Consider the following 18,070-nt stretch of genomic DNA (forward strand, 5'->3'; position numbering starts at 1 on the left):
GTGGCCGGATCTCAGCTCACTGCAAGCTCCATCTCCCGGGTTCACACCTTTCTCCTGCCTCAGCCTCTCGAGTAGCTGGGACTACAGGCGCCCACCACCACACCCGGCTAGTTTTTTGTATTTTTAGTAGAGACGGGGTTTCACCGTGTTAGCCAGGACGGTCTCGATCTCCTGATCTCATGATCCACCTGCCTCGGCCTCCCCAAGTGCTGGGATTACAGGCATGAGCCACCGCGCCTGGCCTTTTTTATTTTTGAGACAGAGTCTCGCTCTGTCACTCAACCAGGCTGGAGTGCAGTGGTGTGATCTCGGCTCACTACAACCTCCACCTCCCAGGTTCAAGTTATTCTCCTGCCTCAGCCTCCCGAGTAGCTGGGACGACAGGTGCCCACCACCATGTCCAACTAATTTTTATATTTTTAGTAGAGACGGGGTTTCACCATATTGGCCAGGCTGCTCTTGAACTCTTGACCTTGTGATCTGCCCGTCTCAGCCTCCCAAAGTGCTGGGATTACAGGCTGAGCCACTGCGCCTGGCCTAGTTATTTTTATTTTCTGAAACAAACAAAAATATTTAGTAAGAAGGTTGTTGTTTTTGGATCTCCTTGGTGTTTGCCTTAATAGAAGATTCTCACTAGATTCTCACAACTGCTTGTTAAGGACTGAATGTTTGTAGTTCTCCAAAATTCACATGTTGAAGTACTAACACTTAATATGATGGTATTAACAGGTGAGGGCTTTGGGAGGTACATCATGAGGATGGAGCCATCGTGAACGGGATTAGTGTCCTTACAAAAGTGACCCTGGAGAGCTCTCTAGCCTTCCTTCTGCCACACAAGGATACCACAAGAAGTCCAAAGTCCGCAACCTGGAAAAGAACCCTCACCAGAATCTGACCTTGCTGACATCCTGACCTTGAACTGCTAATCTCCAAAACTGCAATATAAACTTCTGTTGTTTATAAGCTACCTAGTCTACGGTACTTTGCTACAGCCCACTGAACTAAGATCCTGCTTTTGCATTCTATCTACTTTAATTATCAGATATCATGTAGACTCCAGAAAAGCCTACTGTACATTCCTGAGAGAGCAGGAGTGAAAATACAATTAATGCCTTAGTATTAATATTAAATTAGTTTTGATCTTGTGGATCCCCCATGTCTTAGGGATCCCCAAGGGTCTCTGATGACATTTTGAGAACATCTCTATACATTCTACCATGGAAGAACACTCTATACACTCTATCACTGAAGAACAACTCTATACACTCTACCACTAAAGAACAACTCTATACATTCTTCCACTGAAGAACTCTATACATTCCTCCACTGAAGAACACTCTATACATTCCTCCACTGAAGAACAACTCTATACATTCCTCCACTGAAGAACACTCTATACATTCTACCACTGAAGAACAACTCTATACACTCTACCACTGAAGAACAACTCTATACATTCTACCACTGAAGAACAACTCTATACATTCCTCCACTGAAGAACACTCTATACACTCTACCACTGAAGAACAACTCTATACATTCCTCCACTGAAGAACACTCTATACACTCTACCACTGAAGAACAACTCTATACATTCCTCCACTGAAGAGCAACTCTATACATTCCTCCACTGAAGAACAACTCTATACATTCCTCCACTGAAGAACACTCTATACATTCTACCACTGAAGAACACTCTATACATTCCTCCACTGAAGAACAACTCTATACATTCCTCCACTGAAGAACACTCTATACACTCTACCACTGAAGAACAACTCTATACATTCCTCCACTGAAGAACAACTCTATACATTCCTCCACTGAAGAACAACTCTATACATTCCTCCACTGAAGAACACTCTATACACTCTACCACTGAAGAACACTCTATACATTCTACCACTGAGGAACACTCTATACATTCTACCACTGAAGAACAACTCTATACACTCTACCACTGAAGAACAACTCTATACACTCTACCACTGAAGAACACTCTATACATTCTACCACTGAAGAACAACTCTATACACTCTACCACTGAAGAACACTCTATACATTCTACCACTGAAGAACAACTCTATACATTCCTCCACTGAAGAACACTCTATACATTCTACCACTGAAGAACAACTCTATACATTCCTCCACTGAAGAACAACTCTATACATTCCTCCACTGAAGAACAACTCTATACATTCCTCCACTGAAGAACAACTTGATACATTCCTCCACTGAAGAACTCTATACATTCCTCCACTGAAGAACACTCTATACATTCCTCCACTGAAGAACAACTCTATACATTCCTCCACTGAAGAACAACTCTATACACTCTACCACTGAAGAACACTCTATACATTCCTCCACTGAAGAACACTCTATACATTCCTCCACTGAAGAACAACTCTATACATTCTACCACGGAAGAACACTCTATACATTCCTCCACTGAAGAACAACTCTATACACTCTACCACTGAAGAACACTCTATACATTCTACCACTGAAGAACAACTCTATACATTCTAGCACTGAAGAACAACTCTATACATTCTACCACTGAAGAACAACTCTATATGTTCTACCACTGAAGAATAACTCTATACATTCTACCACTGAAGAACAACTCTATTCTACCGCTGAAGAACAACTCTATACATTCCTCCACTGAAGAACACTCTATACATTCTACCACTGAAGAACACTCTAGACATTCTACCACTGAAGAACACCTGGGTAGTTTCTCCAAGTATTTACTGAGTGCCTAAATTATTATTCACACATGAAGTTAGAAAGATTTCATTCACTGACTTGTTCAGCCATCAGAAATCATACTGCGGATCTGCAAAGAGATCTCTGTCCTAATTATTTCTCTTACCTCAAGCTAACATCCTCATTGACATTACAAGGTGGAAATCTGAACTTTTTCCTAGCCAATCAGAATTTAAGACAATCTTCTATCTCTGTACATTCAGTAACAGTGGCTGCTGTTCTATTTTAGCCCCTGTCACATGTAAGCAATAAACATACAAGGACAAGCTCAATCTTATGAAATCCTAAGCTGCCCCTAGATATCATTTATTTCAAGGCTCAGATCACAACATCCATAAAAGAAAAGCTTTTCTGATCCTTCATGGACCAGCTCACATTTCACCTTATTCATGAAATCTTTACTCCTGATCTTCTTAGTACAAAATCTCTAAAGTCCTATAATACTATTTGAATTTCTCTTATGACATTTCTCCCGTACTACCTTTTCCATCTTATCTCTAATACTGGAAATTAATTCCTTGAAGTAGAAGACCATATCTTTATATAACCCTAGGACCAAATCAGGTTAGAGTATCTATCAAGTATTTAACACTGAAATATATTAATGTTAAATATTTGATAAACATTAATTAATGAATATATTTCTGGCTTCTATGAACTCTCAACAGTTATTTTAAAAACAAAGAATACAAAAACAAACAAATAATACAAAAAATACATAGTATGTTCAATAACATTTATAAGAAATATTTAGGCTGGGCACAGTGGCTTACTCCTGTAATCCCAGCCCTCTGGGCGGCCGAGACAGGAGGCCAAGGCAGGTGGATCACCTGAGGTTGGGAGTTCAAGACCAGCCTGAACAATATGGAGAAACCCCATCTCTCCTAAAAATACAAAATTAGCTGGGCATGGTGGTGCATGCCTGTAATCCCAGCTACTTGGGAGACTGAGGCAGGAAAATCACTTGAATCTGGGAGGTGGAGGCTGCAGTGAGCCAAGATCGCGCCATTGCACTCCAGCCTGGGCAACAAGAGCGAAACTCCATCTCAAAGAAAAAATGTAAATATAAATCACTGGAACTAAACTTCATTTGCTACAGTTAAATACCTGTCATGAAATTCACTCCCTTAGGTTCAACTATTCAAAAAATTCTTACAGATGAATAGTTTCTTTTTAGGGCCCAATCTCAGTTATATGTACTTTTCTTGAGACAGAGTCTCATGCTGGAGTGCTGTGGTACCATCATGGCTCACTGTGGCCTTGATCTCCTAGGCTCAAGCCATCTTCCCACCTCAGCCTCCCAAGTGGCTGGGACCAGAAGGAGGTCCCAGGCTACCACACCTGGCTAATTTTTAAAATTTTTTGTAGAGACAGGGTCTCCCTGTGTTGCCCAAGCTGGTCTCAGATTCCTGGATTCAACTGATCTTCCCAAAGTTCTGGGATTACAGGCATGAACCACTGTGCTAGGCTTCAGTTATACATATTTTGAGGATACAATGGGATATTAGCTGTAAACACAGAATTATGTTCAACCTACTGGAGATTATTTTTATGTTTTTCAACATACAGAATAAAAATCAATTTGGAAGTTAGTTTGTCAAACATATTTTTACATATCTGAAAAAGGTTTAGTTCTTTTATTTGAACAAAGATTTATTCTAAAATTCTGATATTGCTGATAAAGAAGTTAACAAGCCATATATATTAGCGTTCAATTACGGCCTACAATCGAGATGGTTATAAATAATATAAATACAAAAATGGTTATATATATATAATGGCAATATATAATGGTTATATATAACATAAATATAAATAAGCTTCCAGCAGATTGTCAAAAATAACTAAATGTATAGAGTTCCACATTATATCTAAAGCATTCAATTCTGAGTGTCACTTTGGAAGATTCAACAAATCCTAAAGTTCTTGGATGATAAGACAAGGAGTCTGAAGGTCATTTTCTACGCAGAATGTAATAGTAGTCTCCACATAATTAAAGAGTTCTCATACACAAAAGAGAATTTGCTTTCTATAACTTTACTAAAGTGCCAGGCATGCTTTAATTCAAATTAAGAGGCCAAGCACAGTGGCTCATGCTTGTGAGGTAGCATACTCTTTCGCTGAATATATTTAAGCTGGAGTTAGTCATCCATTAGGCAGACTATTAAAGGAACATCTCACTTGGATGGAGATAGGAGCTCATGATTTATAAGATCCTTTGCAATTCTAAACTCTGAATATAATTTAGACTATGTATAAACTGAAGTTACTTTTAAATGACTTAAATGTTTAAGAAACAGTGTTATGCCTATTGAAGGCTACTGAAATTTTTACCAGGTTTTAGATCTAAACAAACACCTAGTCATAGAGGAAACAGAAAACACAAAGAGTACTGATGCATTTCCTCCACATTAAGCATACGCTAAAGACAGTACACTATGAACACACAAATAACAGCTTTTCATTAAAGCTTCCTTTCAAAACTTACCAGAATTCTGTTGGATTCCCCATCGTACTCTCATCCTGAATTGCCGGGCACCACTTTGCTGGAGGAGTCTTCTATTTAGTCTTGGAAAATTCTGCTTCTTCCCTTCCTTTCGATTCAACTTGATGATATCATCTATGATAGAGGAAATGCCAATTATTTTCATTTTAACTTAACTCAATTACTCAGTTTCATTTTCCAGCTGATAGATTTCCTATGTTCCTAACTTCTCTTCTATTTTGAAAGCACTTCCATAAGAGGATAACAAGAATCAGCCATTTTTCAATAGCCCAAAGCAGATCTACCAATTAATGAAGAGTGCAATTAGCCATAGTATTTCTTTACCTGATGAATCTAAGCAGAAGCCTGTTTACAAAAGTTATTCCTACTTACTTTCCATAATGACAGAAGCCTCCATTTTTTAAAGATGACCCCCTTCTGGCCGGGCACAGTGGCTCATGCCTATGATCCCAGCACTTTGGGAGGCTGAGGTGGGAGGATCATCTGAGGTCAGGAGTTCGGGACTGGCCTGACCAACATGGTGAAACCCTGTCTCTACTAAAAATACAAAAAAAAAAAAAAATAGCCAGGTATGGTGGCATGCGCCTATAATCCCAGCTACTCAGGAGGCTGAGGCAGGAGAATTGGTTGAACTCGGGAGGCGGAGGTTGCAGTGAGCCAAGATCGCACCACTGCACTCCAGCCTGGGTGATGGAGGGAGACTCCATCAAAAAAAAAAAAAAAAAAGGAAAAAAAGATGACCACCTTCCAATATGTAGGTAATCAAAAATTAAACCATTCAACTAAAATACTAAATGCCGAAATTCAGCCAATATTTATTGAGCATATACTACATGCAGTGAATATATGTGTCAGGTTGTGCTGTAACTGAAACAAAAGTAAAATACGGTCCCTTTTCTAAGTAAGTTTAAAAGTACTGATGGAAACAGACATGCAAATAGCAAATACAAAATTAAACAAGTGCCATAATAAAGGTATAGTACAAAAAAATACTAATGGCTCACCTCTAGCAAAGTACTTCAAGGTTACCTTATTTTTCTTTCTACACGGATCTGAGCCTCATTACTTCCAAACATACTACCAAACTGCCCCAAGGTAATTCACAAACAAAAATACCACAACAGAACAAGGTGAAGACCAGAAAATTAAATGTACTCCAGATTCCCATTTATATCTGTTAAAAGAGGTTACCAGAAGCCAAACATACTCCTGTAAGAAATATCCAGCTGGGCACAGTGGCACATGCCTGCAATCCCAGCACTCTGGGAGGTGAGATGGGAGACTACTTCAGCCCAAGAGTTCAAGACCAACCTGGGCAACACAGCAAAACCTCATCTCCACAGATAACTTTTAAAAATTAGCCAGGCATGGTGGTGCGTGCCTGTGGTACTCGGTACTCAGGGGTGCGTGCCCCAGCTACTCGGGAGGCTGAGGCGGGAGAATTCCTTGAGCTCAAGCGCTCGAGGCTGCACTGAGCCACGGTCATGCCACCGCAGTCCAGCCTAGGCAACAGAGCAAGACTGTCTCTCAAAAAAAAAAAAAAAATATATATATATACACACACACACACACACACATTTTCTCCACAGTCCTAATTTCAGTATTATTTGATAATTGAGAAAGCAAATAAAACAAAGAAATTGCATACAGTCAACAACTTCTTAATAAAACTCTACAAAACTAATTAAACTCAAATTTTTTTGTCACTATAATTAGTCTTTCCAGAAGTCAGAGAAGGAAATATAACTTGAAGGTCCTTTGTAATATATTACTGTTCTACCTAACCCATCTCTAATCTTTAAGACTCTTAATTACACTCAAATATTCACACAAAATCTCTCAAATCTCCCCCAAAGTATTTAGTTGTCTTCTTAAAATTAATGTCCAACTGCGAAAGAGTTCACAGTTCATCAAAGTTAAGGGCACTCAAAAACTTTTGTAAAAAATTAAAAGGTCTCATAAACATCAGATATATAAACATGCATCTCAACAAGCATCAAGCGAATACTTAGGAAGACACTCTTTATGAGACACTGCTTTCCTTTAACAAAGTGCTACTTACTCTTCATAAAAAGTCTAAAATCTCAAGCCTTGAGAGTAAATAAAAAAAATGAATTTGGTCTGGGGAGCATTAAAAAAAAAAGAGGCAAAGTACAATGTTGACTAACAAAGTTAATCTTAAAATACAGCATATGGGCCGGGCGTGGTGGCTCACGCCTGTAATCCCAGCACTTTGGGAGGCTGTGGGTGGATCACGAGGTCAGGAGATCGAGACCACCCTGGCTAACACAGTGAAACCCCGTGTCTGCTAAAAAAATACAAAAAATTAGCCAGGCGTGGTGGCGGGTGCTTGTAGTCCCAGCTACTCGGGAGGCTGAGGCAGGAGAATGGTGTGAACCCGGGAGGCGGAGCTTGCAGTGAGCCAAGATCGTGCCACTGCACTCCAGCCTGGGCGACAGAGCAAGACTCCGTATGAAAAAATAAATAAAATAAAATACAGTGTATAAAGTCTAAATATAACTAAAAATGAGAAGTAGCAGAGCATATTAAATACAAAATTACATTTCACATTTCAACATTTTACTACCTATATCTTCAAATAAGTCAAATGAGCTACCATGGCTGAGGGGCTTCTCTCAATCTAAAAAAAGAAAATGCCTTTCTCCTGCCCAGTGAATAGATACAGAGGTATCAGAATTTTTTTAAAAAATTCCTTACAATGAGCTATTTTAAGTTTCTCCCCTAGCACTAGGGGAATATACATGGTAATAGTAATAGCAGCAGCAGTAGGGGTGGTAGTAAGTACTACAGTACAGGCATTAGTAACGTTAGTACCAACAGTTCTGACATGTATTCATTTAATTCACAACAATCCTATGAAACAAGTATCATCATAACACCCATTTTCAAATTAAGAAATTGAACCATGAGGGCAGCTATTGGTAAACTCGGTACTCTATATGAAATTCATATACACCTAGCAAAGCCATGATTTAAAACAAAAAAATCAGGTTCTAAAACCTCTGCAAACCTGGTAAGATTAAACATTCACAAAGCATAATAACTGTCTAAGATAGACGATCATCTCTTCATCCCATTTCTGTAAAATTCTCACCAAAATGCAATAGAGAGACTGCTGTACGTTCCTGGGGGAAAGAAAGAGATCAAGCTGCTTCAGCTCTCCACAGCACTTCATTGCTACCTCCAAGAGAACGACCCCTTGATTTTCTTCACTTGAACGTACTAATCATCAAACAAAACACATACAAAAAGCAAACAGGAAATGTCGAAACTTAAGAAATCTAGGTGTAAAACAGTTTGAGGCTCTAGAACCAGACTGAAATCCTGGTACTACCACTTAACTAACTCGTACGACTTCAAGCAAGTTACTTAATTTCTCTATGCCTCAGACTTCTATAAAATGGAAATAACAACAAATAACAAAGGCATATATACAAACATACATATATATAGGGTGTGTATAAAAATAACAAAGCCATATATAAACATACACTCATATATAGTGTGTGTATAAAAATAAAGCCATATATACAGACATGCACACATATATATAGTGTAGTATAAAAATAAAGCCATATACAGACATACACACATATACATAGCATAGTATAAAAATAAAGCCATATACAGACATACACACATATACATAGCATAAAAATAAGACATATATACAGACATACACACATAAACTGTATGTATAAAAATAACAAAGCCATATATACAGACATACACACATATATAAAGTGTATGTATAAAAATAAAGCCATATATACAGACATACACGCACATATAGTGTAGCATAAAAATAAAGGCCTATATAGACATATACATATATAATGTATGTATAAAAATAAAGCCATATACACAGACATACACACATATATACAGTGTATGTATAAAAATAACAAAACCATATATACAGACACACACATATACATAGTGTATGTGGAAAAATAACAAAGGCCTATATAGACATACCCATATATATAGCGTATGTATAAAAATAAAGCCATACAGACAGACACACATATATATAAAACGTATGTAGAAAAATAAAGGCATATATACAGACACACACATATATATAGAGTACGTAGAAAAATACAGTGCTGTATACCAGGTCCTGTTCTAAGCAGTTCACATATGCCTTCTGACTCATTTAATGTTTTCAGCAACCCTACGTGATAAATACTAATTACTATCACCTTTCTACAGATGAGGCACTGGGAAATCATCCGCCCACGGTTACACGGCTACAAAGTGGCAGAGGCAGGACCTGAACTGAGACAGTGTGGATCTGGATTTCACGCTGTCCATCACTAGGAGTACAACCCTCCCAGACTTATCATGAGGATAAACTGAGTTAATATACAAAATGCTGGCCGGGCGCGGTGGCTCACGCCTGTAGGGGAAGCCGAGGCGGGCAGATCACCTGAGGTCAGGAGTTTGAGACCAGTCTGGCCAACATGGTGAAACCCTGTCTCTACTAAAAATAGGAAAATCAGCCGGCCATCAGTGGTGGCGGGCGCCTGTAATCCCAGCTACTCAGGAAGCTGAAGCAGAAGAAGCGCTGGAACCCGAGAGGCGGAGGTTGCAGTGAGCCGAGATCACATCACTGCAATCCAACCTGGGCAACAGAGCGAGACTCCATCTCAAATAATTAATTAATTTAATTTAATGCTTAGTCCAGGACCTGAACTGAGACAGTGCGGTTCTGGGTTCCATGCTCTCGATCTTCTGCTAGAAGTACAATCCTCACAGAGTTATTATGAGGATAAACTGAGTTAATGCATAAAATGCTTAGTGCAGTACCTGGTAGGTAGTAGGCAATCAATATATATATAAATATTCATTATTACGTTATTTCTTGGCCTTACCTCAAAAGGTTTCTCATTTTTTTTGGGGGGGGGGGGGTGGCGGACAGGGTCTCTGTCTACAGCCCAGGTTGGAGCGCAGTGGCACAACCTCGGCTCATTGCAACCTACGCCCGCGGGTTCCAGCTATTCTCATGCCTTAGCTGGGATTACGGGCACGCGGTCACCACGCCTGGCTAATTTTAGTATTTTTAGTAGACACGGGATTTCACCTTGTTGCCTGGGCTGGTCTCAAACTCCTGGACTCAAGCCATCTGCCCGCCTCCGCCTTCAAAGGGCTGGGATTGCAGGCTTGAGTCACCGCGCCCAGCCCCGGCTTTCTCATTTCTCACAAGCTCACTACTAACCAGCAGCAAGGCAAGACTTGAGGCCAAACCTATCATTTCTGATCGTTTCCTTAAATTCACATATTGACTGTGGCAATCCTAGAAACCAACAGTTCTCTTCTCACCTGGAACCAAAAATGTTCCACCAGATAAACCACAACAAAAGACACACAAGACAAATGGGAAGAAATGACAACCGAAAGAAGGTTTCCCAGACGGTTATTACCCCAAAGACCGTCCTGGGAAACGGTACGCCTCGGAATCCACCAGTCAGGTACTTTTAAACATCCGAAAAGCTGCCGGCCGAAGAGCTGGCAGAGCTGACTTACACCCAACGCCACCGAATCCCGACAGACACGTTCGTACTTCAGCCCAGCCAAGCCGACCACGGCGGCTGGTGCCTGGGTAGCGTCAGGGCTGAATTTCAAAGGAATCAACACCCCCCTGCCTTTTACATAATCGACAAGAAACCACGCCGGCCCTTAGGCACGCTCAAGAGCCCCACGCCTGACCTGGCTGCCCAGCGAGCCACGGCAATGTCTCCTTCCCAGATCGCTGCATTCTCCCCACGAGCTAACTCGGAGGCCTGGAGAGGGAGACCGTGCTGTTCCGGCAGCGCTCAATGCACAACACCCCGCCGGCGGCCGAGCGCCGCTTCCTTTCCGACACACGCTCCGGGGCCGCGGCCGGAGGTGGCCCGAGAGTCGCGCCCGGCAGCCAGGGAAAGCTCCGGCCCCGGTTCGACCGATCGCAGCCCGGCCGGGCTCTCACAGGTCTTTCTTCAGAGGGCACGGTCGGTCGGACCATTCCGCTGGCTCCCGGATAACGCCCACCGCGAACGCGCTCCGGGGAAACCCGCGGACCCGTCCTCACAAAGAGCCGGCGGGCGGCGAGCCGCAGCCCCTCGGGGGGGAAGAGACGCCCCCCGCGACCCTCCGAACCTCCGGGCCCGCAGCGCCCCGGTCCCCGCCCCCACAGCCCCTCCTCCGACCGCCGCGGCCGAGGGGACGCCCGGGTCCCTCGCGGTCCCGCCGGGCACCTGGCGTCCAGCCTGCGCTCCCGGCTGTCCTCGGGGCCTCCGCTCGGGTCCGCCCACCGGCGAGAAAACTCCGCGGCAACTGCGGCCGACCGCCCCCGCCCCCACAAACCGCGCCGCCTGGTTCCGCCCGCGCCCTCCCCCGCACTCCAACTCGGTCCAACTAGGCCCCTCACCCAAAGACATATCTATTTTGTCGAGGTTTTCATTGCTGCGGGCCTTCGGCGGCGGCGAAGAGGTGGCCGTGGCTCCCACCAGCCGGGCACCAAAGCGGTTCATGGCTGGAGACGTCGCGCTGGGAGCGGGCGCCGGGAAGGCCGGAGTCGCAGGCCTGCCGCCTCCCACTCGCGCACGCAGCCCGCCGCACCGAGGGAGCGCGCACGCGCCGGCGCCGTCCTCCGCCTCCACCCGCGGCTGAGGGCGGGGCGGGGCCACCGACGCTCGCGGGCGACCAGAGCGGCCCCGCGCCGTGACTCGCTCCTAGCGGCCCTCGCAGGACCGGACGAGGCATTGCAGCCGCCGCGCTGGGCGCTCGCGAGGACCGCCGTTGTGAGCAGCTCGACTTTCCGCCCAAACTGGGGGAGCCAGACCGCGAGCGCCTGTGAATCGTGTGCCTTCGGTGATCTCCTAATCCTCCGTGTACTTCGAGTCCCTCCTGCTGCAGACAGGTCCCCTGTACTTCGGTACACGCGAGCCTTGCACGCCCACTGCAGTGCAGCCTCGGAGGCAGGACAGACCCCTGCGAGCGTGGACCGCAGCCGCATCCCAGCTCCCCTCTCCCTGCACGTTCCTCCACCTGCAGCTGCGCTGAGCTGCCGCCTCTGAACGCAAAGCCAACGCTGCAGTGACGGTTCCCGCGTCACCTTAACATCCAAAGTAAACGCTAACGTTTCGCGTATCTGTACCATCTCTCAGTCGGCACTCTCCAAACGTTTGGCACGGTGTTTACTACCCTAATAAGACCTCAGCTTCCCTTGGGAGGGGTAAGTACCTCTGTTGAGGCAGCTGCATTTTCCTCTAATTCATTTGCATTGGGAATGGATAGAAGGGTTCGTTTACTTTTTAATCATTCCTACGGGAAAACACCTTAATATCTGATGAATTCCTGCATGACAACTTTTTTCCTTATTTCCCTCCCTTCTTACCCCATTTGCCTTCCCTGAAGTAACTGCCTTTATGTGGAAGCATTTAGGTTATATCATCCTCACAACAGCTTGAAACTATCTCGGATATTTACATCTAAGGACAACACCAGATGCATTCTGTCCACCTGGAAATCTCTGTCGCCTTTCTCCTCTCCAATTCATAAAGTGCAAAAATTCCTTTAGCATGGAAACGAGCCATCTCGAAACCACAGCACCCTCTGCTTAATTCAGTCATGTCACAATGTCATGTGGCTTCCAACTTCAACACCAATGACACATTTACTATTTTTTGCTTGGGGATCCCATGTTTTAAAATATTTCTGATGCATGTCACACTTAAAAATTAAAGCCAGCTGTTCCAGCTCCCCTTTCCATGCCTGAATTTAAAGCAAAGCTCGGCAGCGACAATTTTGCGGTCACCTTAACAATAAAAGTAAATGCAAACGTTTCCTGTATATACAGCATGGATAAAACCAGGAGTCTTCACACAGATTATGTTTCCAGCTGAAATCAAAGCACCATGACTCTTTTGTAAGCCTAGTAGTCTTATCTTGGGGAAATGTATCATTTTTACTAGGCTTTTGGGAATATTCTAAATAACGTCTTATTCTCAAAGGTCAAGTTGTCCCTTTTTTTCTCATGACAAAGACTTAACAATATATGAAGAGTGAACCACACACCTATCAAGGGGCACAAGAAACTTTAATGGTGGAGGAAAGTTTGGACTCAGAAACTCGAGAACAATATTTGGCATGTCAAGGAGAATATCATGTATGTTCTCAGCATTATGTGCTTGATTTTACTACTCACCTGTCTGGACTGCTAAAATCTAGAGAAACTGGCTCATGCCTGTCATCCCAACACTTTGGGAGGCCGAGGTGGGCGGATCACCAGGTCAGGAGATCAAGGCCAGCCTGACCAACATGGTGAAACCCTGTCTCTACTAAAAAATACAAAAATAAGCCAGGCGTGGTGGTGGGCACCTGTAATCCCAGCTACTTGGGAGCCTGAGGCAGGAGAATCGCTTGAACCTGGGAGGCGGAGGTTGCAGTGAGCCGAGATCGTGCCATTGCACTCCAGCCTGGGTGACAGAGCGAGACTCCATCTCAAAAAAAAAAAAAAAAAAAAAAAAACACTAGAGAAACTGGGTTGTGGGCCCAGACCTGAGTTTCATTGAGTGATAACTTTTTCACTTACTTTAGTCATTCACTGTATGATTTTGGGAGTCTCTGGACCTCATACTCATCTTCAAAACCAGAAAAAAGAAGTAATAATGGTATGAAAAGTATACTAAGTTATTCCTAAAATTCCTTCCAGTTTCAAAATCCTCTAAGCACAAGTCATTTTTCTCCACATTCGCCTTCTCTCACTAGAAATAACTTCTACAATCTCTGCTCATTTGTGGGAGTAAACTACAGAGACGATCCTTAGGTTAAGTTCTTAATTTTATGGAAGAAAATTAATGCAGTTAAGAGTTTAGAGGCATTTTGTACTTCAGGTATTTATAGGACAGATAAAAATCCCAAATGTATAAAATCCTCCCTACCACTAATATAATAAAGATTCTCGGCCGGGTGCGGTGGCTCACGCTTGTAATCCCAGCACTTTGGGAGGCCGAGGTAGGTGGATCACTTGAGCCCAGGAGTACGAGACCAGCCTGTGCGACATAGTGAGGCCCCGTCTTAAAATTAAAAAAAAAAAAAAATTCTCTTTTATCCTGATCTTCTCCCCCAAACCAAAGCGTTATCCCCAGTCTCTACAGTGTAAAGGCCATGCTGCAGTATTTCATTAAACAGTCCTAGCTGCTGTGTTTCAGACTTTCAGGTTTCCCCAAGGGCTGAGAGTCCTGGGGCCTAGGAGCAATCCCCAGATTCCAGAGGGAAAGGCAAGAAAGCAAGAGTGAAGCATTGTGGGTAGTGGTAGGTCTTTTCATACACAAAACAGAACAAAATAGCAACCGAGACACACACAGTAAAAATACAGAGGAAGACAAGCCAAGAAATCAGAACTGGGTCCTGTCCAAGAAGTCCATCAGCCAACCACAAGGGCTAGGGCTAAAAGGTCAACCCTGCAATTTTCTGGGGCAGGAGAGGTAGCTATTCATTTAATCACGTATTCATTGAGCGTCAGGCGTTGTAATAGGCCCTGGGGATTAAAAAAAAAAAAAAAAAGTGGTGAGCAAGACGGATGCACACCCTATCTTCACACAGCTTGAGGAGCAAAGAATATCTCAGCACCTACTGCGGATAAGGCCCCGTGCTGGACAGGGCATTCAGCCTTTGTCTGTGTGCGGCAGTTCCGCAGCTTCACCTAAGTCAAAACAAACGTGGAATCCAAGAAGCTGCCCTTTTAAAAGACTTCGTTTCACACAATGTAGGTAAAACAACATCCAGGATTGCCAGATAAAATGCAGGGCCAGCTAAATTTGAATTTCAGATAAACAACGGACAATTGTTTAGTACAACTACGTCCCAGGTTTCAGATAAACAGTGATTATTTTTTTTTTTTTACTACAGTAAGTTTCATGTAATATTTAGGATATATTTACAACAGAATCATTTCATTGTGTGAAATAAAATAATTCAAACTTAAAGCTGTTGAAACTTTACATTATTCTGAGCCTTGAGAGGGACGTGGCTGCGTGGCACGAGTCCACAGCAAGCAGCTGTAACTTCTGGTTTTTCCTGGAAGTGATCTGGAATGATTGAGGAGTGCCAGAGATAAGACCCCTCTGAACATGACACCCCCTCACAGAATATTAACGGAATCTTGTTGGAATGTAGCAAGTTATACTAATCAAATCGTTATAACTGTTTCTGCCTGTATAAGTGAAATCTTAGCCTCCTCACTCTGGAGCACTGACCCCAGTCCTCTGGAATCGTGTTTCTGGATGGCTATCCTCAAGCTTTGTGCTGCAGTAAACTCTATACTTAGTCATATTTTCTGAATCTCATTATTGAAGGTTGACATTTGTTTAACTGAAATTCAGTTTCAACTGGAGTCTTATATTTTATTTTATTTGCTAAATCTGGCAACCTTCTCAACCTCATACTTTTCTTTCTTTCTTTCCTTTTTTGAGACAATCTCACTCTGTTGCCCAGGCTGGAGTGCAGTGGCACGATCTCACTGCAACCACCGCCTCCCAGGTTTAAGGAATTCTTTTCCTCAACCTCCCCTGTAGCTAGGATTACAGGTACACAGCACCACACCCAGCTAATTTTTGTATTTTTAGTAGAGAGAGCATTTCACTATGTTGGTCAGGCTGGTCTCGAACTCCTGACCTCAGGTGATCCACCCACCTTGGCCTCCCACAGTGCTGGCATTACAGGCATGAGCCACTGCTTAACCTCCAGCTTAACCACCAGCTTAACCTCATCGTTTTCTGTTAACCCTTTCTGGCTCCTTTTTCATAATGTGCACAGAAATCTGCAGTTCTTCAAAGGTAGTAAGCACAACTCTTACACATTTCACCCCTTAACTTTTTATTGGTTTGATTTGCCTTTTTTTTTTTTTTTTGAGATGGAGTTTCGCTCTTGTTGCCCAGGCTGGAGTGCAATGGTGCTATCTCACCTCACCACAACCTCTGCCTCCCGGGTTCAAGCAATTCTCCTGCCTCAGCCTCCTGAGTAGCTGGGACTGCAGGCGCCTGCCACCACGCCCAGCTAATTTTTATATTTTTAATAGAGATGGAGTTTCACCATGTTGGCCAGGATGGTCTCGATCTCTTGACCTCGTGATCCGCCCACCTCAGCCTCTCAAAGTGCTGGGATTACAGGCGTGAGCCACCATGCCCAGCCTAAATCCCCCTTTTCTTAGCTTTGAGATATATTTGATAATAAAAGACACACACTGAAAGTATGCAGTTTATACAGGTGTACAGGATACATACCTGTGAACACACTACCATAATCTGAATAATAAATATCATTATATATTCATTATTTTCTAAAGTTTTCATGCTCACTTTTGTAATCCTTACCCCCCACCTACTATCTAGGCAACTACTGATCTGTTTTCTGTTGCTGTAGATTAATTTGCATTTTCTGGTATTTCTAATAAATGGAATCATACAGTATATACTTTTTAACTGGATTGTTTCACATAGCATAATTGTTTTTCATCCATATACCTTTTCTTGTTCTTGCCTTATTGCACTGACTGGGGACCCAAGGATCATGTTTAATTGGAGCAGTGAAAGTGAACCTCTCTGCCTTGCTCCCAACCCCAGAGGGAAAGCGTTTAGTCTTTCACCATTAAGTATGATGCTAATTTTTTACAGATGCCCTTTATTAGGTTGAGGAAGTTCCCTTCTACTCCTGATTTGCTGAGAGTTAATCACAAATAAATGCTGAGTTTTAGCTGATGCTTTCTCTGTATCTAGCGATTATCAAAAGGTTTTTCTTGTAAAATTTATTAATATGGTGAATGACATTGACTATCAAATTTTGAATGTTGATTTTCTTTGTTTTTGAATGTTGATGTTCCAAATATTGCATTTTTGGGATAAACCTACTTAGTCATGGTGTATTATCCTTTTTACATATTGTTGGATTTGACTTGCTAATATTTTGCCAAGAATTTTGTCTTTTCATGAGTGACACTGGTATGTAATTTCCTTTTTCCATAATTTGTCTGTTTCTTATGTTAACTCTTTTGCTTTTCAAAAGAGGATATCTAGAAATCATACTGATGTAATTAATATGTATTATACTGGTATATTAAAGGAGTATGGTATAATTTATATGATACTAGATAATATGTATTAGATATAACTATTAGCTAATATTAGTTATTTTTTTATTTATTTTTTAGACGGAGTCTTGCTCTATCACACAGGCTGGAGTACAGTGGCACGATCTCGGCTCACTGCAACCTCCGCCTCCTGGGTTCAAGCAATTCTCTTCCTCAGCCTCCCAAGTAGCTGGGACTACAGGCGCCCGCCACCACGCCCAGCTAATTTTTGTATTGTTAGTAGAGACGGGCTTTCACCATGTTGGCCAGGCTGGTCTTGAACTCCTGACCTCGTGATCCACCTGCCTCGGCCTCCCAAAGTGTTGGGATTACAGGCGTGAGCCACTGTGCCTGGCCAATGTTAGTTATTAATAAACAATAGCTAATTAATAGCTCCCTTAAACTACTTATATATACACTACAGTTTTTCTTCTCTTTTCTGTTCAGTTTTTTCCATCTGCCCCATCTGCTACTGCCTTCTGCTGCAGCAGCGTTTCTTTGCCACTTCGCAGTAGCTTTCCGTCCCTCTTCTGTGTTGCCCTTTCCTTTGTTGTAAACTTTTTCTATTCTAGTCTTCTGCCTTTTCACCTCAAAATTTGTTTGTTCATTTGTTTGTTCATTCCACCGAGTTCGAGTTCCCACTATGTGCAAGA

General features: G+C 42.8%; 2 protein-coding genes across 5 annotated transcripts in view; one reads left to right on the plus strand and one right to left on the minus strand.

Annotated features, from left to right (window-relative positions):
* Positions 1 to 11,906, minus strand: part of LOC105470759 (forty-two-three domain containing 1) — a 32,428-nt gene extending 20,522 nt beyond the window's left edge. The window contains exons 1-2 of one of the 4 annotated variants that reach the window (XM_011722965.2): positions 11,718 to 11,906; positions 5,267 to 5,398 (exon numbers count right to left, since the gene is read on the minus strand). In XM_011722965.2, coding sequence (XP_011721267.1) covers positions 5,267 to 5,398; positions 11,718 to 11,820 — 235 coding nt within the window. In that variant the 5' untranslated portion in view covers positions 11,821 to 11,906. Of the gene's footprint in view, positions 1 to 5,266; positions 5,399 to 11,017; positions 11,217 to 11,544; positions 11,630 to 11,717 lie in introns of those variants that run through there. The other 3 variants (XM_011722963.3, XM_071090542.1, XM_011722964.3) reach the window with 3 other exon arrangements.
* A 147-nt stretch (positions 11,907 to 12,053) lies between these two features.
* Positions 12,054 to 18,070, plus strand: part of LOC105470758 (rubicon autophagy regulator) — a 75,255-nt gene continuing 69,238 nt past the window's right edge. The window contains exon 1 of the mRNA XM_011722960.2: positions 12,054 to 12,524. The gene's annotated coding sequence lies outside the window, so the exon portion shown is untranslated. The remainder of the gene's footprint in view (positions 12,525 to 18,070) is intronic.

The sequence above is a fragment of the Macaca nemestrina genome, chromosome 2, assembly GCF_043159975.1.
Source record: "Macaca nemestrina isolate mMacNem1 chromosome 2, mMacNem.hap1, whole genome shotgun sequence".
In the NCBI taxonomy this organism is placed as follows: Eukaryota; Metazoa; Chordata; class Mammalia; order Primates; family Cercopithecidae; genus Macaca; species Macaca nemestrina.